Here is a 27,975-nt window from a genome sequence, read left to right as displayed (position 1 = left end):
CTCAAAGTACACTACAAAAGTCGAAAAAAAAAAAAAAAGTCGAAGTATTTTACCCCGATTAAGACATAGAAGCCGATACTTTTTATTGTTCGTTTATTAATGAAATATTCAAGTTACAGGCAAGGGTGTGGTAGTCCTCATAACAAGAAAAATAATGACAACCTAAATTGTTCTTTTATATTTCATTTAAAATTTTACAACAAATTAAGTATCTCATATTTTTGCCATCTGCACAAAATAAACATTTTTCCTCCCATGCTCCTTAAAATTAAGTTTTTACTTATTATCTGTTTTGGAAAAGACATCGAAACATATTATCCTACACGCTTGTAACATTACATGTGTACGTCAGCTGCTGATAAATGTCTTGTCTTATATCGAAGTGAAGGCTGTAAACAGAGGGTGGGGGTATAATGCCATGGTTACGCTTGAGTGGAGCCAGGGGCATGTGTCGCGACACAGCTTTTGGCGATCACTGTTCTATAGTGATGAAATTACCGGATATTGAAATATTTTGTGATATATTAAGAGAACTATTTACAAGAAATAATGTCTGAACGAGTCTCAATTACTGACCAAGTGCCTAGTAAGTTTGCGTTTGAATTGAGTTTTATTTCGACAGTCCCTGACACTAGCAGGTAACAAATTCCAGAGTCTTGGCAGGGCTATTGAGAAAGAGGATGAGTATGAGGAGGTGCGATGGGATGGTATTGTTAGTATTGTTTCATGGCGAGAGTGTGTGTTCAGATTGTGGTAGGAAGAAAGGTAAGTGAAGTGAGAAGACAGGTACGAAGGAATAGAAGAGTTCAAGATTTTGAAGAGAAGGAGAAGTGAATGTAAATTTATTTTCTTATCTAGTTTAAGCCAACCTATTGTTTCCAAGGATGGAGTAATATGATCATATTTACGAACATTGCTTACAAAACGTACAACAAATTATGAGCACGTTGAAGTTTCGTTTAGTTGTCGCTGGAAAGGTCTGTCAGTAAAATGTCAGCATAGTCAAAATAGGGAAATACAAGCATCTGCACAAGGGACTTTTTTTAAGCAAGAGGAAAGATGAACATTTATCCTTTTTAGCACATGGATAATAGAATATACTTTTCTGCAGGTTTCTGTGATTTGCATGTCCCAGTTGAGATTATTATCCATGTGAATGCCAAGATTTTTTACCGAAGAACTGAAAGGGATATGTACTGTACTTACTTTAACGGGGGAAATGTCAAGGTGCTTTACAGCTCAAGTAACATTATTGGGAAGCAAGAAACAAATTGAATATATCGAAGCATTTGGGCATTAGATTACTACTACTAGCTATATACCGTATTTACCCACGTAATAGACGAGTTTCTTTTTTAAATTTTCATAAAAAAAAACTAAAAGAATTTTAGTGAAAAAAAAAAAAAAGCATGTATTAAAGGTGTGCCAGCTTGACAACTTTCAGCTTAAAACTCGCTGTATAACTTGAATATTGCGGTATTTTCTTATCCATTGTCGAAAGACAATTTTATCAACACAACTGATTACTGCAGATGTCCTAAAAATACTATGTTATTAATTGGAGAGTACCTATATTTTGCATGTGTAGAAAAAGAATCTATCACGATTGCAATGATACCATGAATTGTTGTATAAAAACTTGAATTTAAACATACTAAGCAGTGCATCCAATCTTACGACTTTCTCTATTAAGTGGGGAATTTCTTTTTTTTTTTTAATTTTAACGCGAAAAATTGGGGTGTGTCCATTATGCGGGTATATACAGTATATTAAATCTCAACAAATCTATGGAAACACGATTTAGTTTGCTTGGTAATTGATAGTCCTTTACTTAGCAATCTTTTTTAACTAGAAAATTCCACAGTCAACCTGTTCACCACGAGTCTCACAGGATTAATTTTAAATCCTTGCTTCCTTCAATTAGAAACCATCACAAACAGAAAGATCTACAGCTAAGGCTGCATGTTTGTTGCAATATGAGATTTTCTGGAATTTGGGCAGAAAGACCCATGTAGTATAAATTTTATAACTGAAAACATAAATCCTATACTTTGGGATACTTTTTCATTACCTGCTTGGCATTCTGAATGGAACCACGTTCTGGGTTCCTGTTGCGTAGATAGACCAATTCCTGCTGCTGGCCAGCCCACAATCCTCTCACACATTCACGGTTCATTTTGATCACTCGAAAGCTCAAGTAACGCTTGTTTAACATTATTATCTTGTACTCATCTGTGCCATCATCAAGGACATGCCTGCAATTTAAACTGAGTTTAAGTTTTCTTTCATTCACTTCCTGTAATTAACAATTATTTAGTTACAGAGAGTTAATGGCTTTACTGTCAAGAACTAAGCATTAGTTAACAACAATAATAATAATAATAATTTAGTTACACACTCTGACATAACAAAAGTATTAATGTGAATTATTATACATAAAAGTTATAATAATTAAACAAATTAAGTACAACTCTTAGAATGTAGGCTTTCACAGCCAGCGTCATTGGATTGGTATTATCTGGGCTAGAAAGCTGTGGTCTGTTGGTAAAACAACCAAACATTTCATCTACTACTCCGATGGACTTCTTCAGTGGTGTGGTACACGGGAGCAGAGAGATCTACTATGTGTACGAAGGGCGACTGGTACTGGGACTGCTAGCATGTCAATATTTAAGGTGTAGGAGGGTTGTGGCTTGTCGTCGCCGCAGTCCGCGCTGATGGTTTAATGTTCTGATTGGTTATCGTAGTGTTCAATTGTCAAAGGAAGAATTTGGTGTGTGTGCTTCTCAAGGCCGGGTACCATGCTTTGTTGACCTTGAGTCTTGTTCCTTACGATTAAAGTTGCTTTTGTGTTTGTATATTTCAATAGCCTCCTGATGTAACCTAGCATAGAAGTGTGGCGTACCGCTTAGGATGTCAGTGTCCTCGAAGCTGTTGTGATCCCCCTTTTTAAATGCATGCTTGGCTATGGCTGACTTATCCATGTGACCTAGAGGGCAGTTCCTTCTATGCTTGGTGATTCACGTCTTGAAGCTACGCTATATTATATCTATGTAAACTGAACCAGAGGAGCTGAAAACCCGGGTTCAAATCCTGGCGCCAGAGAAAATTTTTCTCCGTTCCATTACTCTTACATCGTATGATGACGCAGATTATCTGCATGGAAATATCATATGTACTTTGGTACATTAAAACAATATATATGATACAAATCTAGTCTTTCAGGTGAAGCTCCCTGTAATTATTCAATATATATGATATGCGTAAATCACTTCGTGATTTAAGATGGCGCTTATTCCGTCAGATCCCGGCCAACTAGTCACTCATAACGAGTGCACCTCAGCAAATGTGTGGACTTCGGTCCTACGTTCATAGACATCTATGACGTAGTGCAGAGGGCGGCCACTAGAGGGAACCCAAGAGTTGGAGCTTAATCTGAGATGATTCTGTCCGACGCTGGGATGGTATCCGGTGTGGCTTAGTGGATAAAGCATCAGCACGTAAAGCTGAAAACCTGGGTTCAAATCCTGGTGCCGGAGAGAATTTTTCTCCGTTCCATTACTCTTACATCGTATGATGACGCAGAATATCTGCATGGAAATATCATATGTACTTCGGTACATTGAAACAATATATTGTTAACGCAAGTTATCTTGAACCTTCTGAGCGGGGACAGAGGGGCAGAGGGAAGGAAGCACGTAACGCGGGTGGAGCCAACTGAGTTGTTTGCGTATGCTCCGCAGCATAATCTCTTGTCAAGAAACATAGAGCTATTTCCTTCACTGCGTACCAGTAGTGTTACCATGGAGCAGCAACCACAGGGTAGTAATTATGGTGAAATCACACCACCGCAGAGAAAAAGTAACGCTGTTATCCATAGCCGAGAAAGAGAAATTATCGCAAATATAATAAAATTAAGCGTTGCGAGGAGGAAAAATTAAACACATATTTGCTGGAACCTCTTGCTAAGGAATATGAGAGAGCGGCTAAATACTCTGGCAAAAGTATTAGTTCCGTGAAGAGAATTAAGAATAATATTGAATTACAACCGAATGAACCTCACACTACTCGGGAAAGAATAGTTATGTAATGTTTAGAAATTATTGCTATAATAGTTATGTACAATAGTGTGTGTACTGTGAACGACATAATGAATTACTATTGTAAGTTATTATTTTCTTATAGTTCTACTAAACATATTATTTCATTCCGGAGTTAGGACTTGTGTAAAGTTGAAGTGGACGACTTCAATCAACACGTTATTTGGGATACAATCGAAGAGTTCTATCGTGTTCAGAAACTAGTACATAGTCTACGATTAAGAAGATAATTCCGAATGGATGATGCCATTGACGAAATAATTAATTTTGGAACAAGCGATGATGGCAGCAATGATAGGGATATGGATTGTGTATAATTGTAAATTAATGTAAATTCAAATAATAAGCCTGTAAAATATTGTTATAAGAATATGTACATATCAGCTGAAGGTGTAAGTCATGCAGGCCTATATAATGTACAGAAGTAGCTGTAGTAACTCCGCCATTGCCAGTCCCCAGCCCGGATGAGAGAGGAGTGTACACACGATTATATTTAAATACTTACTCATTACAGGTTAATTAAAGCTTGCTACGAAACTATGTTCTCCTCTCAAAACCGGAGTATCGAGAGAAGATGATGTCTGTATTGAACCAAGTTCTTTTACAGTAGAGAGCCGTAAGGTAAAAGAACCAACATTTTCTGAAAAGAGTCACGTTACCCGAGGGAGGGGCATCCTTGCCATGCCGTTACGTTGATGAGTACACGCCATACCGAGCAGTTCCAAAGACAGACTTAGGGGATGTAAGGTTCAAGATAACTTGCAATGACAGTATATGATATGCGTAAATCACTTCGTGATTTAAGACGGCGCTTATTCTGTCAGATCCCGGCCAACTAGTCACTCATAATGAGTGCACCTCAGCACATGTGTGGACTTTGGTCCTACATTCATAGACATCTATGACGTAGTGCAGAGGGCGGAAACTAGAGGGAACCCAAGAGTTGGAGCTTAATCTGAGACGATTCTGTCCGACGCCGAGGTAGTATCCGGTGTGGCTTAGTGGATAAAGCATCAGCATGTAGAGCTGAAAACCTGGGTTCAAATCCCGGCGCCGGAGAGAATTTTTCTCCATTCCATTACTCTTGCATCGTATTTGAATATTTGTCTATTTTTTTTTTTTTCCAAACTTGCAGCACAGCCAACTCAAAGAACTGGCACATCGGTTGTAGAACACAGTATATTGCGAATTCTACTTGTTTTAATGTGTTTTATACTGTTTCTTCATGATGTCACAATTTACAGTTAAGGGACGTGATAAATCCAGATTTGTGGTGATAGAATTGAGCTATTAGGTGGTCAAATCTTTTGTTAGTTCAAGGGTCTGTGCTGGACACACACACAAGATGGCGCCAAGTGAATGTTGCCTGTAAATCTGGTGTTTTCTGATCAGTGTTTGTGCGCGTAATTGGCTCACTACTGTCTGATATAGGTGATCAGATTGAAGTGTAACATGTAAAGAGTGTATGTTTGTGTTAGCGTAGCTCGAGATTGTCTATTTGACTGTATAAACTGCGGTAATTGTGAGCGAGAATCTGGGAAACTTCACTGCGTACTGGAGCAAATCAGTTGCTGGGGCACAAGGCGCTCCCAACCTGTAACGCAAGACGCACGGCTTCCTCGATCGCTGCGGAACGTAATACTGCTGGGGAGAAACTGTATTGATGCGCGAAGAGCTTACCAACGGGGTGTCAGAGAGAGAACGTTGTGGTGATAGGTCTCAAGGAGAAGCTGTGTTCCTGCATCGTAGTGAACTGTGCACAAATGTCGTCTACCGTTGTGGTGCTAGGTAGGAAAGCCAAGAAGTTTGAAGGTGTAGAACACGCAGAACTGTAGAATACCAAAACCAAGATGGCGGAAGGTATTGAAGACGCTATCGATAATGCTCTCAATACTGTGGTTAATACAATTGATTTAAGTGGGAATGTGAAGAAAGAATTGAAGAAGACAATACATGAAACTGTGAGTAAACTCCGTACATTGTTTGTAGAACTTAAGAAAAGCATAGAGGATAAAACAGCAGAAAATGACAACCTGCAAAAGGGGTTAGGTGAAGTAAGAGCAGAGCTTGAAGCAATGAAATCTACTTTCGGAAGGGGACATGTAGTGCCAACTATGGATGGCCGGAGGGACCAGCGGACGAGAGGAGCAGCAGGACCAGGAGAGGGACCGCCATCTTCCATCGGAAGGCAGAATCTCTACTCAGAAGTACTCACAGGCAAGACCGAGAAGAAATTCAAGCTGACAGTGAAATCGAAAAAAAATCATCCACCAGAGACAACTAAGCAAATACTAAAAGCCAGCATAAACCCAGCTGAAATGAAAGTCGGAATTAACACATTCAAGTCCCTAAGGGACGGCCAGGTGCTTATAGAGACTAGTAGCAAGGAGGAATTGGAATCCCTACGGACAAGTATAACATCAAAATGCAGTGATCAGCTGGAAGTGAACACTCCTAAACTTAGAAATCCAAGACTTATAATCTATAATGTCCCAGAGGATATCTCGGCAGAAAGCGCAGCGGAAAGAATAATATGCCAGAACCCAGAACTAAACCTGAATGACGTCGATATACAAGGGAAGTATTGCTACAAAAACAAGTTCAACAAGAAGAATATTTTTTTCGATTTATTTGTATGTATGTATTTATTTACACTGCAAGTGGGCAAGCACCCGGTGGCAGTGGTATATACAATATTAACAATACACAATAAAATGATAACCAATACACAATAAAATTTACAATACACAATACAATTTTACAACACATATACAATTTTACACACAATACAATAATAATACACAATACAATTTAACACAATAATAATAAAACATAAAATAAAATACAACCTACATAATTATCTACAGGTCCTACATAAGTTTCAATAGTCTTTCACTTTACTCTCATCTCATTCCCTGTAGTGGCACTATGACGCATTTCACTGACACTTTAGCACACATTTCACTGACACTCTGTAACACATTTCACTGACACTATAGAACACATTTCATTGACGCTATAAATTATCACTGATCGGAACTGTTCACTGCACTGTAAAACCATAACTTCACTGACTCACCTCGCTTCACTGATACAACAGTTCAAATAAGTCAAATAATTACATCCTTATGCATACTTATAAACAGAACTACATTTAAACTAAACATTTCTAGTCTAAGGCCCTCTTACACGCTAGTTTTAAATAATTTACAATTCAAACCAAGGAAATAAACTCGTCAGCCTAGATAAATACATGTCACCTTAAAAAATTAAATGTTGAATGTCACCTTAATTTTAATTTTCACTTTATATACAACTTTTAAAATTATTCTTGAATCTCCTTAAGGAAGGACAGCCCTCAAAGACCGCTGCAGGTAGGTCATTCCAATCATTTATAGTTCTATTTAAAAATGAGAATTTACCTACATCCGTTTTCTGTTTCCTACATTTGATTTTAAAATCATGATCGTTCCTACCATAGTACGTTGGCTTTTCTAACCGAGCCGTTATGTCTACCCATGCTTTCTGACCTAGATGTGCTCTATACAATGATGTTATTCTAGTTTTCCTACGTCTGTTTTCCAAAGTTTCCCATTTAAGTTCTTTTATCGTATCGTTTCCATCTTCTCTTTTACCTTTAACAAATTTCGCTGCCCTATACTGGATTCTTTCTAAGGAATTTATCTGGTATATTCTATAGGGATCCCAACACGTAGTTCCGTATTCCATTAACGGTCGCACTAACGTTAGATATGCTATTTCCCTTGATTTGGGGCTAGCCTTTCTCAAGATTCTCATAATAAAGTGAAGTGCCCTCCATGCTTTACCCGTAACATTATCAACATGCTCTCCCCAAGAAAGGTTGGAGTTTAAATACACTCCTAGGTATTTACAACATTGTTCTTGCGGAATTACAACACCACTGAATTCGTAATTAAGACTAGTTTCCTCTTGGGTTTTACAAAATGTTATAGATTTACTTTTAGAACCATTTATTTTCATCCTATGCTTTAACGCCCAGTTATAAATTTTATTCAAGTCTGTTTGAATAGCATCTACATCTGAAATATTTCTAATCTTTCTATAGATAATGCAGTCGTCTGCAAATAGCCTCATATTTGATGTAATATTCTGGCATAGGTCATTTACGTATATTATAAAGAGTAATGGACCCAGAACGCTGCCCTGTGGCACCCCTGAATTTATATTTCCAATTTCCGATATTTCATGACCTACTCTAACTATCTGGGTTCTACCTTTTAAGAATTCTTGGATCCATAGCACCACTCTTTTATCTATTCCCAGCCTACTTAACTTATCTATTAATATGTCATGTGGCACCAAATCAAATGCTTTCGAAAAATCAATCACAACTGCATCGATTCTTCTGCCTCTATCTACCTCTTCAGCTAGATCCTGAACCAGCGACGTAATTTGACTATCACATGAGAAGCCTTCCCTAAAACCATGCTGGCGGTTGTAAAACCAGTCTTTTGCATTTAGAACATGACGAATATAATCCGATATCAAATGCTCCATGACTTCACATACGACAGATGTAAGGCTAATCGGTCTGTAGTTTCCGACATCTAATTTATTTCCACCTTTATGTATGGGTACCACTATAGCTGATTTCCAGTCACATGGAATAGCTGCATTGTTTATGGAAACATGAAATATACGCATTAAGTATGGAATTATGGCCTCGGAACCTAATTTAAGAATCTCTGTAGCAATACTATCTGGTCCTCGAGACTTCCGATTTTTTAATTTCGTTATTCTCTCTCTAACCCCTTTGGAAGTTATTTTGAAAGTCGAATTTGGTTCACATTCATGGTCTGTGACACAACCACTCCTATCAGCGGGATTATTATTATTATTATTATTATTATTATTATTATTATTATTATTATTATTATTATTGAAAACCGAAATGAAATAGGAATTTAATAAGTCGGCCTTTTCTTTGTCATCAGTTATACTTTCTCCATTCTGATTTCGTAAAAGCACTACTCCTTCGTTTTTTCCTTTTCTCCTGCGTACATAATTATAAAACTGTCTCCAATTGTTACTTTCATCTTCTTTTAAAATAGTTTTTAGAAAATTTTCCTGAGCTAACCTTTTTTCACACTCAAGTTTCTTAATTAATTCGACATATTTTTCCCAATGCTCATGGCTTCGTTTACGTTTGCTAAATGCGCGCCTTGTCTTTTTCTTTAAGTAGCGAATATAATTAGTGTAATATTCTGGGTCCGGATTTTTCTTAATTATTTTAGAAGGTACACATTTTACTAATGCCTCGAAAATTATACTCTTAAATTTATGCCACACATTTTACATATTTCCTTCAGTCCTTAGAAAGTCATCATGCTTTTGTCGTAGAAACGTTTGTAATTCATGAACATCGGTTTTGTTAAAATTCCAGACAGACAGTGGACTTGACCTCGGATTTACTGTTTTTCCCAGAAGATTTCTAATAAGACGCTATTGTGATCACTTATTTTATGAAGACTTTCAGAGTTGACAAAGAGAGAGACAGGTCTTAGTAGGTAAACATCTAAGAGGGCATTGTCACACGTCGGACCATTTACTACCTGCGTGAAATCTTTACGCCAGATCAATTCATTAACAAGGGTCTGTGCATCTGAATTTGTACCTGAAATCCCGTTCCAGTTAATTTTCGGGAGGTTTAGATCCCCAGCAATTACTACGTTTCGGTCTTCTGATACTGTATTAAGATATTCATTTAGTTTGTGCAAAGTTAAATTGTTTAATTCACTGGGTGGTCTGTAACATGCTATTACATCTAAGGTTTCCCGCCCATTTCTTATCTGAACATTCAATATTTCAACTTCCTCATGTATCCACAGAAGATTGCTACTTATTTCTATCTTAGTACAAACGAACACTCCCCCTCCCTTTTCACTTCTATCCTTTCTGAAGACTCTATAATCCGACCTAAAAATTTCCGAGTCATTTATGTCTTCCCTAAGCCATGATTCCGTCCCAATTATTACATCTGGATTATAAACATCGACCAAGTTCCAAAACGGAATAAGTTTATTTCTAATACTTCGGCAATTAACCTGCAGTAGTCTTAGTAGGCCTGTCCTTACTTGAACATTCTGAATCCCCGTGGCACCTCGCCGTCACTGCAGGTCTACGCCACCCGCGGATAGGTCTTCGACCGCACCGCCCGCTGGTAGTCCCTCGACCCCTCCGCCCGCAGGTACTCTCTCACCCCCGCTGACCGCTGGTAGTCCCACGCCCCCGCCGTCCACTGATGGTCCTTTGGTGCTGCTGCCCGCTGTTGGATCCTCGATCCCGCCCCGCCATGTTGTAGTAACTACCCACGCGAAGAGGGATCCCATGTCTGCAGCTCCCCTCCGATTTAGGTGGATTCCGTCTCTTCCGAAGCATCTGTCGTCTATCCAGGAATTTGGATCGACGAAACGCGCACCAAGACACTCTGCTACCCACTCGAAAGCTTTATTCACACGACCCACTTTTCTCCAGTTCACATCCCTTCGTCTGACGATTCCACTGATGACAATCCCAGCTGCCGGATATTTCTTCTTCGTTTCCATCACCAAGTCATATACATCTGCCATGATATAATCAACACCTCTTCGCAAATCGTTTGTTCCTACGTGAAGGACGATGTTTTTCGGGTCCCCTCGTTCCTGATTCTCGATCACGCTTTTCATTTCTTTCACTCTAATCCCAGGGTAACACTCCGTCGCCAGCTCCGGTTGTAGATTCCCTACGTGTCGAATGATGGAGTCTCCGATGATAACACTTGCTGCACCATGCTTCTTCTTCTCCTCCCTCTCTTCGCCATTTTCCTTTTCCCGTCGCAACAACTTATTTTCTTCCTCCAGAAACTTGATCCGTTGCTCCGCCGTCTCTAGCTTCTCCCGTAGCTTCTTCACCTCGTTCCGAAGACCGATGAGCTCCCTGTTGCCTGCCTCGTTCCCACAGTCCTTGCACAGCCACGTTTCTTCTACTATCTGTTCCCTCTTGATCTTCTGACAAGTCAGATGGAACCACTTCTCGCACTGGTTGCACAGCACGCCTACTCGTAGATTCTTTCTGCAGCTTCCACATTTGATGTTGGTAGCATCGTTGTCGCTTGCAGGTCCTGGATTCAGTTCGATACCACCAATAATTAGTAATATCGCAATCACTATGTGAAAGAAGAGACACTCAGCCAGACCTGCCAAAGCTGTCCCTTTCACGCTCCGCTGCATCCTTGACCTGGCCGCCCAGCCGCCTATCCTTGCCCGGTACAACTCCAACTCACAGCCCATTGTTCTAACCTTTTCTCCGCTGCGAAAAATACGTCCTTCCTCTCCACCGGCCTGAAGGAGACTGCTGATTATAGAGCAGAAGATGATTATAGAAGTAAGCTCGCAAGCTAGGAGAGAACTTTTGAAGACCAAAATCAAATTAGGATGGCAGATCTGTAACGCGCGGGACTACTTAGTGGCTACTAGGTGTTTCAAATGTTCCAGGTTCAATCATAGACAAGGGGATTGCAAGGGTACACAAACATGTCCACTTTGCTCGAAAGATCACACCTTGAAAGAATGCACTGCTTCCAGGAATTAATACAAATGTGTAAACTGTGCTACATATAATAAGTACTGCCGTACCGAAAAGAGCTGCGAGAAACACTCTTCTCTGGATAAGAACTGCCCTAGCTTGCAAGCAGTCCTGGGTAGATATGTGCTAAATATAAACTACTAAATCATGGCTCAACTAAAGAATCTCATAATGAAGCGAACTAAAATGGCGCCTCCATCCATGCACAACAGCACCACATTGCAATGCAATAGGAACTTAAAACCAGAAGCAGAAATCAGATGTATTCAAATCAACTTACAGCACTCCAGAGTTGCAACTGACAACCTAATGAAAATCCAAGAAAATAATACAGATATTATATTTATACAAGAGCCGTACACAATTAAAAATAAAATAGCTGGTATTACAAAAATGTTCAAAATATTTACCTCGGGCGAAGGAAGAAGCCGTGCAGCTATAGTAGTGACTACTGATAAAATTGACGTCCTATTAATAAAACAACTGTTGGACGAAGATACTGTTGTCCTAGATGTAATAGCAGGAAACTTAAGGGTTCTTATCGCAAGTATGTATTTAGATATAAACAATGAATTGGATTCGAGCTTGGAGAAAATGAAGTCAATACTACATCACGCTAAAGGAAGGAGAGTCCTAATACCCATGGATAGCAATTGTAGATCCACATCCTGGCACGACACACTGACAAACACAAGAGGCAGAATTCTTGAAGAATTTCTCATGGGAAATCAGATGCACGTTGTCAATGAAGAGAGTGAAATGACTACCTTTTGGACTAGAAGAGGATCCAGCAATGTTGATTTAACAATAGCCAACAACCAATTGCTAAGAGAAGTTTGTGAGTGGGAAATTAATAGTGAAGAAAGCTGCTCCGACCATAGGATCATCAAATATTCCATAGGTCTGAAGAAAAACAACTACCATGTTATAGATTGTAATCACCAAGGAGTGAAGTATATAGTCAAAGAACACAACTACAAGAAATTTCATGAAAATCTGCTTCGATGGACGGCGATAAAATTTAATCACCCAAACTGGGAACAACAGGCAGAAGAACTTGACAGCATACTATCATCTCATGTAGCTAAAGAAACTGACATTGAAAGTTGCATTGAAATATTTCACGAGGCTTTGAAAGCAGCTTGCAACCGGTCATTTAGGATTAAGCTGGGCTCAAGAAAGACATCAGGAACTAAATCCGTCCCTTGGTGGATAGATGACCTCACCTTATTGAGAAAGAAAACGAACGCATTAAGACGGAGGTACCAAAGAACAAGAAACAATGAAGAATTGAGGGAAAAACGTAAAATACAATATATCGAGGGGAAAACAATGTATGAAGCAACAATCAAAAAGGAAAAGTTAAATTCCTGGAAGGAATTCTGCAATATGACTTCATCAGCTAACCCATGGAACGAAGTATACAAATTAGCAACTGGAAAAAGAAGCAACAAGACAACAATGACAACACTTCGCAAGCCTGATGGATCTCTAACAGCTGACATACGTGAAACGATTGAGTACATGTTGGAGTATTTCACACCAGAAGACAGCGAGCAACAAGAAACTGAATACGACAAGCAAATAAGAACACAGTCTCAGAAACCTATAGACACGACTGATGACAAAGGTTTCACCTTAGATGAAGTCAGAAATGCAGTTGAAAATATGAAAAAAAAAAAAAAAAAGCGCCAGGGGAAGACGGGATTACCTGTGAGATTTTTCAACAAACTTTCAAAATATTTCCTAGACTCATAACGACTCTGTACGACGAGTGCTTAAAAAGAGCAGTTTTTCCTAAGATATGGAAAAGGGCGAAAATGGTTCCAATTATAAAACCTGGAAAAGAGAACAGTTTGGAACCATCAAAATTCCGACCTATAAGTCTTCTCAATATCGGCGGAAAGATACTAGAAAAAGTACTAGTAAACAGAATAAATCATCATGTATTCTCTCATGATCTGATGAACAGCAATCAGTATGGCTTCACACCACAAAGAAGCACAATAGATGCTGCAATGGCAGTGAAGGACTTCGTAGAAGAAAGCCTAAAAGCAAGAGAAATTGCAGTCGTCGTAAGCCTAGATGTTAAAGGTGCTTTCGATTCCGCGTGGTGGCCTAGTATCTTACATTCTCTTAAAGAACTCAGATGCCCAAGAAATCTATACAACTTAGTTAAATCCTATTTTAATGAAAGAACTGTAGTAATGACAACCAACAGCATAAAATTAGAAAGAGAAGCCAGTAAAGGCTGCCCACAAGGATCGTGTATTGGGCCGACTCTGTGGAATATTTTGTATAATTCCTTACTGAACCTTAACTTCATGAAACGAACAAAAGCAGTAGCGTTTGCAGACGATTTAATATTAATAATCAAGGCAGACAATGTAGTTGAAGCAGAAAATTACACGAATATAGATATAAAAAAAATATAGATATAAAAAAAAATAGCTACATGGGCTGAAAGAACAAAGATAATCTTCAATGAAGAGAAATCTAAGGTAATGTTAATATCGAGAAGGAAACGAAAAGAAAAAAAAGAAATCAACATCTACCTAAATAACAAATGGCTGGAACAAATCACGAAGATGAAATATTTAGGAATAATCCTCGATGACAAGTTTAAATTCAGTGAACATGTAAACTACGCAGTTGAAAGATGTGCTAAATTAATCCATACTTTATCCAGATCGGCCAAAATAACTTGGGGACTGCAACATAAAGCTCTGAAGACGATATATAAGAGAGCCATACTACCTCTCTTGCTATATGGAGCACCAGTATGGGCTGAAGCGATGAAGTACGATTCTAACAAAGCGAAATATACTAGAGTCCAAAGACTAATCAACATAAGGATATCAAAAGCCTTTCGCACAACATCTCCCGAAGCTCTGTGTATGCTGTCAGGAATAACTCCCATTCCCATAAAAATTGAGGAGTCACTTAAATTATACAACATAATGAAAGGAAGAGAAAACCAAACTTATACCATAGACCGAGAAGTGGAAATCAGAAACTGGCCTCACCCAGCAGACGCTGTCAAGATCAACGAGGGATCAGAAGATAAGGACTACACCCTTCAAATATTCACGGATGGGAGTAAGAGTGAGTATGGAGTTGGAGCAGGTATCGCCATCTTCGTTGGAAATGAACTCACCAACCAATTAAAATTCAAGCTAAATTATAGATGTTCCAACAATCAAGCCGAGCAGGTAGCAATCATTAAAGCACTGGAAGCAATAGAAACAATTGACATCAGGGACAACAGACAACGCACAGCAGCAATTCTCACAGACAGCAGAATAACAATAGACTCCTTAAAGAACAATCACAACCACAAATATCTTATAGAAGAAATCAGGAAGAAAGTCTTAATTTTGGAGAAAGTAAACTGGACGATAGAATTCTTCTGGATCAAGGCCCACGTCGGAACATACGGTAATGAACTTGCAGATTGACTAGCGAAGGCAGCGGCACAAAACAAGGATGCAGCAATATGTTTTGACAAAATCCCAAAAAGTATAATTCTAAGTGAAATAGAAGAAGGAAAACTAATATGGCAAAAAGAATGGGACGACACCACAAAGGCAGCGATAACAAAATCCTACTTTCCTAATGTAAAAGAGCGGCTTAAGATGGAATTAAATGTTACAGCCATCTTCACGTCAATGGTGACAGGACACAGAATGACTAGAGCCTACCTCCATCGATTCAAGTTACTGGAGAGTGCAACATGTCCGTGTAATAGTGGAGGTCAGACTATAGATCACTTGCTGTATGACTGCACAATATTAAGAAAACAAAGGGGAATTGTATGAAACAGCATCTCGAAGACAGCAAGTTGGCCACCTAACAAATATCAGCTTATAAAATTTCATCTTCAACCATTCATTACCTTCATCAATTCAATAGATTTTGAACAATTGTAGGAATGCATTTATTGCTAGGTTACACATATTTATCATTCAACTTTTATAAAATTACCAATTTGTTAAAAAAAAATAAAACAATTGTAATAATATATTCAAATCATGTATATATACTTTCTTTTCTTTTTATTTAGGTTAAGCCATATATATGTATTTGTATTAATTCTCTATCTTCCTTAGGTAATATCAATGTATCCAAATGTATATTTATCGTAGGAAACTGAAAATCTAAAACATGTAGTATTACTCTGTAATGGACCATAAAAAAAAAAAAAAAAAAAAAAAAAGGTCTGTGCTGCTCTGGGTAAATCTAGTATAACATGACGAAATATTTCCTTATTATTCAAGTCTCCCATTGTATAATAATGACAACAAAGTTATTGATAATGTTTACAATATTTGATACATTTAAACAGAATTTACAATACCAACGAAAATTACTTTACACCCAAACTGCAAGGTTCCCTTTATTACCTTCACTGAACACCAGCCGAACACTTACCTTCATCACCCAAAAACAAAGACCCAACAGCTAAGTAAAAAAATATATGCAAATACCTGAGAGCAAGAAGAGATGGTGTTCCAGACAAAACAGCATTTCTCCACACTGGATCACCTTCGTGTGATATAACCAACTTTTTTTCATGCGAAGAGATGGCCTCATATAATGCTGATGGATCTTCATACTCATCAGGAGACATGAAATGGTCCTAGAAGAAAGTACATTTCGCAATTAATCATTCCAAAAATTTTCTTTCAGATGTCAAGAGTGCAGAAAAAACCATGAAATTTCAATTCTTTATTGAACATTTCCTTCTAAGTACACAGGCTATTCACAGACGAGATAAGGCAAAACTGGAGCAATAATGAATTGAAAGTAGCAGATGAAACTAAAGTACCCACAAATAAACCTGTCCCACAGTCACTCCATTTCACAAATCTGACTAAGATTTAAATCTTAATGCTTCTGTGAGAAGCCATCTGCTGACAGATGTAACTGAGTTGGTATACATTGGCATTCAAAGATACCTGACTCCAACTAATCGATAATGATCGATAATTTGTTCCTGTAAGTGTGGCTTCTTTAGTTATTATTCTATTAATAGATGGCGAAGATAAGTCAGTGTCACCAACAGTAAACATTACACATACTCGCATTTTAGAATTCAAAATTTCATCCCTCTGTAATGATTGTAAAAAGCATTAGATTTAGCGGGGAAACTGCTGATACTAATAGTATCACTTATTAAGACCTAGTGGAACCATTTCAAAGTTTGTCAACTTGTTGTATCTTCAGTTCTGACTTATCCCGTGGTTAGGAAGTTCACTTACATGGTCAGAAAATTCTAAGACATATCTTTGAACGCCAGTGTATATCTTTAGCAAAATGATACAATTCTCAGAAAGATTGGGTGAAATTTGTGGTAAACAAAAATGGCATGGGTAGGTTTCTAAGTAAACTTTGTTTTCTCCACCATAATTTAATAATATTTTCATAATTAACAATCTCTACTACTGATAAAGCATTGGAAAACTACTGTGTCATGACAATCATAAAATATTAACTTCATGGGATTCTTGAAGCAAACAGTACCTACACCAATTTCTCATTTCTGATAATCCTACTTGTCTGTGGTGTAATAATCATGATGAAGATCTGGAACACGTTCTTCTATACTGTCCATCCATAAACCACAAAAGAAATAAATTAAAATCATCAGTACCAGTTGCAGAAGACACAGCCCTGCAGTATATATTGACTACACCCCAACTCTGGCTACTAGCAACAGGCATTTATAATGAACACCGATCAAAATATTCCTCATTTCTCATGAAAAACAAAAATTGAATAGACTACAGTGGACTATAGTGGACTTTATGTTGTCAGCAAACAGCTGGATACATTAAAAAGCTTGATTGATTGAAGTAAACAGTTGTTGTTGTTTTCTAATGCCAGGTGTTTGACAATAAAGTCATTTGACCTCTTGCACTCCAATATTTTTCAAAGATATTATCATGACCAGCCACTGAAGCACAGATTTTGAGATGTTCCGAATCCATTTCTTGGTTTGAGTTGCACAATGGACAGTTAGGGGACAGTCCCTTACAACATTCAACTACATGGGAGGCCTACAGATGAAGCATTTATCATAATTTGAAGAAACAAACTGTATGGAGTTTCTAATGCAAAAACAGTCCAATTGAAATGTCTATGGTTGATGCTGTATCACAACGTCTAAAAGTCAGCCATATGGAATTCTTAAAGCAGAAGTTCCATGGAACAAATAATTATGTGTAATGTCTACAATAAAACTGATGTTACATAATAATCTCAACACACGAACAGCATGGGAAAATTACAATGATGTAATATAAACTCATGAAATCATTTCTATGAAATTTTTATAGCTAGCAATTCTATGGAATATCTACTTAATCTGAAGAAATAAACTCTACGAGAACAAGCCACTACATGAAATATTAACAGTTGATGCAGTATCATAGCCTCAAGAAACTAAGGAATAAATAACTGCATGGAATGTCTACAGTTGATGCTATATAGAACTCAAAAAAACAATTTTATGATATTCCTAAAGCAAACCATCCTACAGCATAAGTAATTACATGAAATATCTAATGTTGACGCTGTATCGTAATCTCAAAATGCACAACTCATGTGATTCCTAACACAAATAGTCACATAGAGCAAATAATTGTATGAAATGCTGTAGTTGATCCCGTATCACGAAAGCCAAGAACTGCATGGGATGCACAGACAAAAAATAGAACTTAACAAATAACAACATAAAATGCCTACAGTTGATCCTGATGCTTGTCATTAGATACGCTTAAAAAAAAAAATTGCAGCAAAATGTTCGTGAACATATTGTGAAGTTTTGGTGATTTTACCTGATGAAGTTTTAGCGACATCCGTACTCCTGGAGCTACCACTCTGCGTAAAAGTTCCATATCAGAAAATATCCACTCATCTCGAACTGAGGTTATGCGGAAATCCCCTTTGAACAGTGCGTGTAATCCATACAAGAAGAATTCCACACTGCAAAAATTATGAGATTCAATAAAAATATAAATCATAAGTGAAACACTGCAATATGATCGGTTGTATTATCTGTGTAAATGATTTCTAACAAAAAATGAAAGATATGCTACGAAGATTCTTACAAGAAAGTTATTTACAATTCAAAACTGGTAGGTTAATGCACAAAAGGTTCAAAATTACAGTAAAATATACCAGTTTGCAAGTCTGATATTTACTACAATATTTACAGAATAAACAAATTCTAAATGATCAAGAATTCAATTCATAAAAATATATAATAAATGTAGAAGCATGTCTTATCTTATTGTGGTGATTAAGTTCATATACTAATAACCATCTATGAGGGTCGTTTGAAAAGTTCACAGCCTGACATAGAAATTAGACTAGGATTATTTTGAAACAATCTTTATTTCTCAACATAATCGCCCCACACTTGGTCCACAGTGTTGCAATACCCTGCTAGTACACAGATTCCTTGAGGTCTGCAAAAAAGCCTTCCATTGCTGTAACAACCTCTTCATTTGACAAAAATTCTTCCTAATCAAGTAAATTTCGAGCTTTGAGAAAAGAAAGAACTCTGAGTGTACAAGATCTGGTGAATAGGGGACAGGGTGTGGCAACAATTTCAACTGTAGTTTGTGTAGTTTATCAATCATGATTGCAGACGAATGAGTAGAAGCATTGTCATGACGAAACATTTTCTTCTTGGCCACACCTAGCCTCTTCTCGCAAATTTTCCCTTTCAGTTGCTGCAAGACATTTGAATAATATTATCTGGTTATTGTTCTCCCCTTTGCTAGATAATCAATCATGAATATCCACTTAGAATCCCAGTACACGAACGTCATGACTTTCCCAGCTGAATGAACAGCTTTTGCTTTCTTTGGAGGCAGAAAATCACTGTGCTTCCATTATTTCGACTGCTGTTTTGTTTCTGGTATGTAGTAGTGGACGTATATTTTTCGAATCAAGCCAGACAATCCCTTGAAATTTGACATCGAACATGCTTTTGTTCGAGTTAACGAACGCAGAACCCATCTTGCAGAGAGCATGGACATACGCAAGACATTGCCTAAGGTTTGGCACATCAATTCAGTTGAGATATGCATAACCTCGCTAATTTTCAGCACTTTCAATCAACAGTCATTCAACATCATATCATGGATTTTTTTCTACGATTTCTTTACTTGTTGCTGTTACTGGATGTCCACTGCGAGGATTGTCTTCCACACTCTCTCAACCATGTTTAAATAATGCTGCCCATTTTATCACAGTTGAAAACGCTCGAGTGGATTCCTCCAGTGTAGCATCCATGTCTGCTTTAATTTCTGTTGGACTCGTTCCCTTTTTCACGAAATATTTTTAATGACAGCACTAAGTTCGATATTTTCTATTTTTGCCACATTATTTGGCGCACTAACTACAAAATTACACTACATAAAAGATAGTCAACAGAAAATTATGATTCTTCGTACTTGAAATAACGCAAAATGGCCACTAACAATGGCAGCATTGTTGACACGTTTTCAATGCCTTCTATGTATCAGGCCACGAACTTTTCAAACTCACCTCGTACTTCTATCAATCACGAACACAACTACGCAAAAAAGGGAGGGGGAAAGAGAGGCAAGAAAAATGAAAGAAGAAGGAGAGGGATGGAGAGAGAAAGACGGAGGGGAAGAGAGGGAGGAAGATGAGGGAGAGAAACAGAGTATTGAGGAAAACGTCGAATTACTTAATTTAAAACAGAGCCGTACCTAAACATTGAAATACTACATCCAATTTTGCAAACACACAACACATTAGTGAGCCATAAAGTTTACTGTTTCTATTTTAAGGGAAGAAGTTGAACTAGCACTTAAGGAAATGAAGAATGGGAAAGCAACAGGAGTTGATGGAACCCGCATTGAATTAGTGAAATGTTTGGGGGAAGGCAAGAAGAAAATTCTATCATTATGCAACGAAATATATGAGAAAGGCGAATGGCTTGAAGATTTTACGGAGATAGTATTGCTTCCAATACCGAAGAAAAATAATGCCAAGAAATGTACTGAGTTCAGGATTATCAACCTGATATCGCACTTGGCGAAGATTGTCATGTGCATATTGAATCGACATTTATATTCTAAGATGGAAGAACAGTTGGAAGAAGAGCAGTTTGGCTTCAGGAAGCGAAAAGGTACGAGAAATGCAATTGGACTGCTACAAACAATCACCAAAAGATACTTAGAGAAGAATGAAAAAGTGTATGTAGTATTTGTGTACCTTGAAAAGCTTTTGACAGAGAGGATTAGAATAAACTGTTGGGGATTTTAAAGAAAATAGCTATGGATTGGAAAGAGAGAAGGCTGGTGAGTAATCTTTATATAAAACAAGTCAAAGTCAGGATACCAGAAGATATGTCAGAAGGAAGTGAAATTGGGAGAGGAGTACATTAAGGATATCCTTTATCACCTATCCTGTTCAACATTTATTTGGAGGATTTAGTAAAAAACTGTTTTCAGAACATGGGAGGCATGATAATAGGAGGAAGAAGAATAAAGTGTTGAGATTTGCTGAGTGATATAGCATTGTTAGCAGAAGAGGAGATGATACTTAGGCATATGCTACCAGAGCTAAATGACAGCTGTGAGCAGTATGGAGTTAAGATAAATGCATAAAGGTGCGTACACACTTAGCGAACGAACAACGAACGAATGATGAAGCAAAACTTCGTTGTTCATTCGCTGTTTGAAGCGACGTACAAATCATCAGCAAATTGTCAGAAAACATTCACATTCGCTGATTGTCCGCTATAAAGGCAGACGAAAATATAATTATAGTAAGTGCAGGCCTGTTTCATAAACACAGTAATAATATTAAGTAATAGTATTACAGTCATGAAAACAATTTTATTAACCGACTAAATTCTGTTTCATAAACGTTTTGCACGAGTCATAAAATACGTATGTACAGTAGCCAGATGATTTGAGGTTAAGGCTGACAAACATAACCAAGTTGGTCTGCACTCTACAGCTATTTATATTATTCTCTCTGTTAACAGTTGTTGAATGAAATAAGTCTTGAAGTACTATCTTTAATAGCAACAGCAGAGTAAATCGTAATATGTGTGAAGGTTTGGGAGACAATTTATTTCAGATAAGATTGTAAATCACTGCAACTCGAAGTTATTGTTTCTGTTATTTGATTCAGTTGATTTACGAGTAAAAGAAACAATATGATAAATCTAAAATATTGTGAATAGATAATTATCATTCCCAATTGTTCACGTCTTTGCTGTTGTAAAGTTTGCAATTCCAAAAACAGTGTATCAGTAACAGAAGCGTGTGTGTGTGTGTGTAAAACTTACACCTCGTTATCTAAAGAAGTACCATATGAAAATGTTAAGCAGTGAAAACTTTTGATGACAATATTGTAGCAGCATTAAGGACAGTGTTAACGACAGGGTTAGTAGACCCTGCAAAGCGTCTTATGCAAGATATTGCAAGTTCCGTTATAATTCGGAATACTGCGCAAGTACTTATATAAAAAGGCTTAAAAATTATTTGTGCAAGCGTAAATAAATTACTCTTTTACCAAAAATAAATAAATAATGCAATAACGACATAAGTACTTACGCGGTGAAATCGTTCCTAGAAAATATCGTGTTTGAGTTTGAAGGTGTGGATGTTGTAGAAGATTAATGTTATGACGAAATTAATAAAAATACTGAAATTGTCTTAATGGGTTTTTATTGCTGATTATGTTGAAGTAGTATTTTCAAGAAGTTACCTGACTATACAAAATGCAAATATGTTCTAATTAGAGATTGTGATGTGGAATTGTAGATACGGTACCTATAAATCTCGTAAGTTAATTTTAGTTTATGCCCTCAATAGGGGTGGTTTAAAGTAGTCCATATATTTTGTAATAGATCTACTTGTTGATATATGTCTGCAAAAGATTTTGGCTCACCAAGATCTTCACAATGTTAATTAGTGAAGAATATATATAGATTCAGGTTGTCACAAGTACCGGTATATATTGAAAAAACATTTCAATAGGTACAGAAAATATTAATATTACTGTATTTTGTGATGTAAATGTCCCATAGGCATATATTTCTGAACAATTATTATAATTTGAAAAATGATGAGAAAGGAGGGAAAAAACGTTAAGTTCAATCATTCAAATAACATAAAATAATGTAAAATATACAGTAATTACTTTCTAACAGTTCTATACTGTAATTGAATTTAATTTAGGTTTCACCCTTTCCAATTGTTCCTCTTTTACAATTAGACAAGATAGTTTTCAATTTCAGCCTGGTCCACCTACATTGGCGCCTATGACAGTTTGTAAGTATTTGTAAGTATGGAGAGGGACTTTGTTAGTAATTCATTTTGTCTCTGATGCTTTTTAAAATGGGGAAAAGACGTGACAATAACTTGAAGAAACAGAGTTTTTTGCGAAAAGTTCTCGAATTGAAAGGTCAACTATTTCATTATATTCGTAACTTTCTTGCATATGGTTGTAGGATATTCGTTGTCTAAAATTTCTTGGACGTCGGACAAACACTCCCTCTTCATCACTATTTGAGTCAGAATTATCCATTTCAAATGTTTTCGTGGTTTTATCTTCAAAATCTAACCCTACATTGGCATTTACTTTTTCAAATTATTAAACTATTACTTAAAATACAGTCATGGAACTAACGTTAATATTATTAATAAATTTAATTATCTTTGCTGCTTTATGAAACACTTTAGTAATAGGCCTATTATTATTTATTTTAGTAATAATATGAGCGTTTACAGTAATAAATAATATTATTAACTATTACTTTTATGAAACAGAACAGTAATAATATTACTTAATGTTATTACCTTTTTAGTAATTGTATTAAATTATTACTTTTATGAAATAGGCCCCAGGGGAAAGTTTCAGTACACGGATACCTCACTGACAATAATTATCTTAAAATACTAAAAAGAGAGATTTGTCTGTGTTTGTCGTATGCGCATCATGCTTACGAAAAGACACTTTTCAGTGCCAATAATTTATTTTGTGTGCACAAGGTTGGAACTTTGTTTTTTCTGGGCGTGAATTTGTCCAAAACATATGTTTATACGCGAACCAAGTTGACTTGTACACTTCATCACTTCCCATTCCAGATCTTTTTGTGGACTTCTGTCTTTCCCTGCGGAATGATGTCAGTAGGGATTCAATTTTCAATTTTCTTTTTGACTTCTGCTCCCTACAATAAACAAAAAACATGTATCCACTGAAAATAAATAAACAAAAATAATTTTCAAATTTTGCACATGTTTGACTCGCAGCTGAACATCTTTCCAATAGGTTCCCAAACATCATGTTTTCTTACTTTATTGTGGCAAGTAGGATACTTGGGATTCCATGAAGTTTCCTGCTCCCTATATGCATTAATAAGATTTACTATAACAGCGTCTTCCGTCCACTCCAGTTTCGACATCCTGTTAGTGAAATTGAACTAAGCACTGCGTTCTGCTACGAACTACAAGCTAGTGGCAAATCCCGTCCACAACGAATACCAACTTCCTTTGATATACCGACAAGCGACGGATCACTTCCGAAGGCAAACCAAACGATTGGTTTGCCTTTGCTGCGACGTACACACGTACCGATTTCAATCAACGAATGCAATCGTTTGTCGTTCGTTCGTTGTTCGTTCGCTAAGTGTGTACGCACCTTTAGACGAAGACCATGGTCAAAGGAAGAAAAATAAACAAGGTAAACTTGCGAATTTTAAATGAAGCAGTAAAACAAGTGGACGGCTTCAAATACTTGGGGTGTACTATAAGCAGTAACAGGAGCTGCTGCCAGGAAGTCAAAAGGAGCATAGCAATGGCCAAGGAAGTTTTTAATAGGAAAAGGAGCATCTTCTGCAAACCTCTGGAAAAAAGAACTAAGGAAGAGACCAGTGAAATGCTCTGTATGGAATGTAGCATTGTATGGGGCAGAAACATGGACATTAAGATGAAGCGAAGAGAAGCATTTGAAATATGGATATGGAGAAGGATGGAGTGTGTGAAGTGGACAGACAGAATAAGAAATGAAGCTGTGTTGGAAAGAGTGGGTGAAGAAAGAATGATGCTGAAACTGACCAGGAAGAGGAAAAGGAATTGGTTGGGTCACTGACTGAGAAGAAACTGCCTACTGAAGGGTGCACTGGAAGGAATGGTGAATGGGAGAAGAGTTCGTGGCAGAAGAAGATATCAGATTAAAGATGACATTAAGATACATGGATCATATGCGGAGACTAAGAGAAAGGCAGAAAATAGAAAAGATTGGAGAAAGCTAGGTTTGGAGTGAAAGACCTGCCCTTGGGCAGAACACTGAATGAAAGAATGAATCAAAGTTTACTGCCAACTAGTGGCCGAGTTTACGAGGGAATGCATTGCATGTATCTGTGGAATGTGTAGAAGGGAAAATAGAATGGAAGGGAAAATAGAAATTCCAGTGAAATATTGCTTTTGTGAAACTAACACAACAATTTCACAGCAACACAAATAAAATTATTTTGACAAGTACAAGAATATTATCTCATAAAATGTCATCTAGAAGAAGTGCAATTGGGAGGGGAATCAGGCTAGAAAAGAATCCAACCAACTAGGACATTGGAAGAAACACATTTACAGTAGAACCTTTATTATCCGTGGTAATGAAGGGGGTGGACTGAACAGTTAATCGAAAAAAATCGGATAATCCGTACCATAAAATATTTTCATAAATTAAGCATATAATACTTGGTTTCCTAATATGAAATTCCTACCATACTGCAACTATTGGTGTCTTCATACTACACACTATACACTGTTATGCTGGTTATAACTAATGAAAACAGTGAAATACAATAATACGTATTACTTTGTTTTATTCTATTAAATTGCGCATATTTCTAATGCCAATCTTGTATTCTGATGTGCTATGAACCACAGTTTTTCCTTTCCCAAACAGCTCAACACGTTTTCTTTGGACATTTTGCACAGAATGACTAAATGACACATAGGTTTGCAGTTGTGTGAAAGTTCTTGGGGTCATTTTTTTCAAAGCTGATAGTGACTATTTTACAAGTTGTGAAAAAACCTCCTCCCAAAAGCATTTCTACTGCCGGTACTGGTAGCATTCCTACTACATACTGTGTAACAGTAAATGTTGGTAATAACCTTCCGTAGAAAAAATGCGTATTAACATATTGTACAGTACTTAGTATTTTTCCGCAGCAAAAAAAAAAATAATAAATAAATAAGCGAGAGAGAGAGAGATAGTCGGATAATCCACCAATCAGTTAATAGTGTGACGGATAATCGAGGTTCTACTGTATCTACATACAGATGCATCACATCTTACCTGGATACAGTATTATGCTGTGAAGCAGCTCCCAAAGTCCGTCGGCCAAGTAAGCTAAGTGCAAAGCACAGAGATACCAACACGGAGTCTCTGCCCTTATCCACTGGCTGCAACATTTGCAATAAATGCGAAATTTTAATAGCAATAGCAATGATGTATAAAACTTTAATACTGTTTTTCAGAACTAGGTACAAATTCCTAATAATATACAATTTGTAATGTTCACAGGAAATTCTTGCCGACAGTTATCTATGCAATGTCTGACATAAAGCAATTTACACAAACTTGTCTGTACACATGCAATGACATATTTGTAGAAACCACATCTTTTTTCTGCTATGATCCAAAAATGAACCGGGTATGTGTAAACTAGCAATGCAATGTAGCCACTGAAACTAGGCTACTAGCCAGACTATCCAATAAACAGCTAAGTTCGACTGCAGAGCCATCTGGAAGTAAATGCTTTCACACATGGAATGTATTTCTCAACAAAGATCTCTGCAATAGAGTTAATTTGCACCAAAGACATATGAAAACCAGTTTGTACAAACTGTATGTGTGTGTGTGTGAACAATAGATACTATATGCATGTAACCATTACATGATGGCAACATACCTCTCGAATTTCGGTGAATCAACAACACTCTGCACTCTATATATTTATTCTGTGGGACTAAAACCAAATCAAGTGTTCTTCACTAGAGTGAATTTAATTTGGGTAATAAATATGTCAAATTAAAACTATTAGTTTTTAATCCCCAAACACAAAAAGAAACTTAAATTTTTGTGAATGATAATTACAGAAAATTAAATACTATCTCTTTGGACCAATAAAAATAATTTAGCAACACCAAATGCAATTTATAAAATTCAGTGAAAAAGATCCTTATACGATCCCATTTTGTCAATAGCAATCTATTATAAACACACAAGGAAATTCTTTAACTATATGACATGTAAGAATTAAAGAATTTTACACTGTGTCAAACTGATATTTTTAGGTCATGAATTTAAATTATGAACCTCACCTTCTCTCTTTTGGTGGCACAGAACTGGATCCAGTCCAAGTACACATTACAGAAACTATTGCGAGTGATTCCAGAAGCGCGAAAATCAAAATCCTCATCAATATTCATGTTAAATACAGGATCGAGATCTACGAAGTTTTTATCAAGCATCGGTTGCAGTGCTTCAAGTATGGTTGGAGAATTCAGCCATTCATCCAGACGTGAGGAGCGAACAGCATAAAATATAATACTCTGCAACAAATTATAATTTGTATAACAACAGTATAATATAAACCACAAATTGACATTCATAGATCCATTGACATAGCTAACAGCATACTATTTGGATGCAAAATGGCAAATGGAGAGTATCCAAACGCTGGAGCATTAGCAACCGGCAATTTACATTCATATCACTATGAGAACTAAAGCTTTGAAACATGTTAACTAAGATTTGTTTCTATGTACTGCATTAAATTAAGTCGAACAGTTCAGTCAATAGATTTCTATTTTCCATTTTGCATACTTACCTTTACATAATAGGTGATGAGAACTTTGCGAAAATCGAAAACTTGTAACATTGAAATGGCACTATTGTCTGAAATACTGTAGCCTTCAAGGACATATTTTGTAGCTGTCACTTCCCATGCAAGCCAGCGTTGGCTGAATGCTGCATTCATACTGAGCATGTGCGGCAAGTGGCCTGGTTCACAACAGCAACAACCTAAGTAACAACAATTATTGATGCACATTAACTTACACCTTCGATGCTTATCATCAGACCTGGGGCCTATTCCACAACTGTATGGTGTTATACATTACAAGTAAATTCTCTAGTAAGTAGTACAAATACTAAGTTTCTGTTCCACAAAAGACTTTTCTACAGTAGTACTTTACCACTCCAT

General features: G+C 37.0%; 1 protein-coding gene across 13 annotated transcripts in view; it reads right to left on the bottom strand.

Moving 5' to 3' along the window:
* The window catches only part of LOC138703364 (pecanex-like protein 1), a 255,059-nt gene that overhangs the window by 52,801 nt on the left and 174,283 nt on the right, over window positions 1-27,975 (bottom strand). For 12 of the 13 annotated variants that reach the window (XR_011333137.1, XM_069831164.1, XM_069831168.1 and 9 more), the window contains 6 exons: window positions 27,601-27,794; window positions 27,092-27,322; window positions 26,064-26,170; window positions 18,545-18,692; window positions 16,193-16,344; window positions 2,072-2,255 (listed from right to left, as the gene is read on the bottom strand). Coding sequence is in view for 11 of the 13 variants with exons in the window: in XM_069831164.1 (XP_069687265.1) it covers window positions 2,072-2,255; window positions 16,193-16,344; window positions 18,545-18,692; window positions 26,064-26,170; window positions 27,092-27,322; window positions 27,601-27,794 (1,016 nt within the window). In the remaining 2 variants the exon portion in view is untranslated. Of the gene's footprint in view, window positions 1-2,071; window positions 2,256-16,192; window positions 16,345-18,544; window positions 18,693-26,063; window positions 26,171-27,091; window positions 27,323-27,600; window positions 27,795-27,975 lie in introns of those variants that run through there. The other variant, XR_011333138.1, reaches the window with a different exon arrangement.

This window comes from Periplaneta americana, chromosome 7 (assembly GCF_040183065.1).
Source record: "Periplaneta americana isolate PAMFEO1 chromosome 7, P.americana_PAMFEO1_priV1, whole genome shotgun sequence".
In the NCBI taxonomy this organism is placed as follows: Eukaryota; Metazoa; Arthropoda; class Insecta; order Blattodea; family Blattidae; genus Periplaneta; species Periplaneta americana.
The sequence above is the reverse complement of the archived record's forward strand: the minus strand, read 5'-3'. Positions and strand labels throughout refer to the sequence as shown.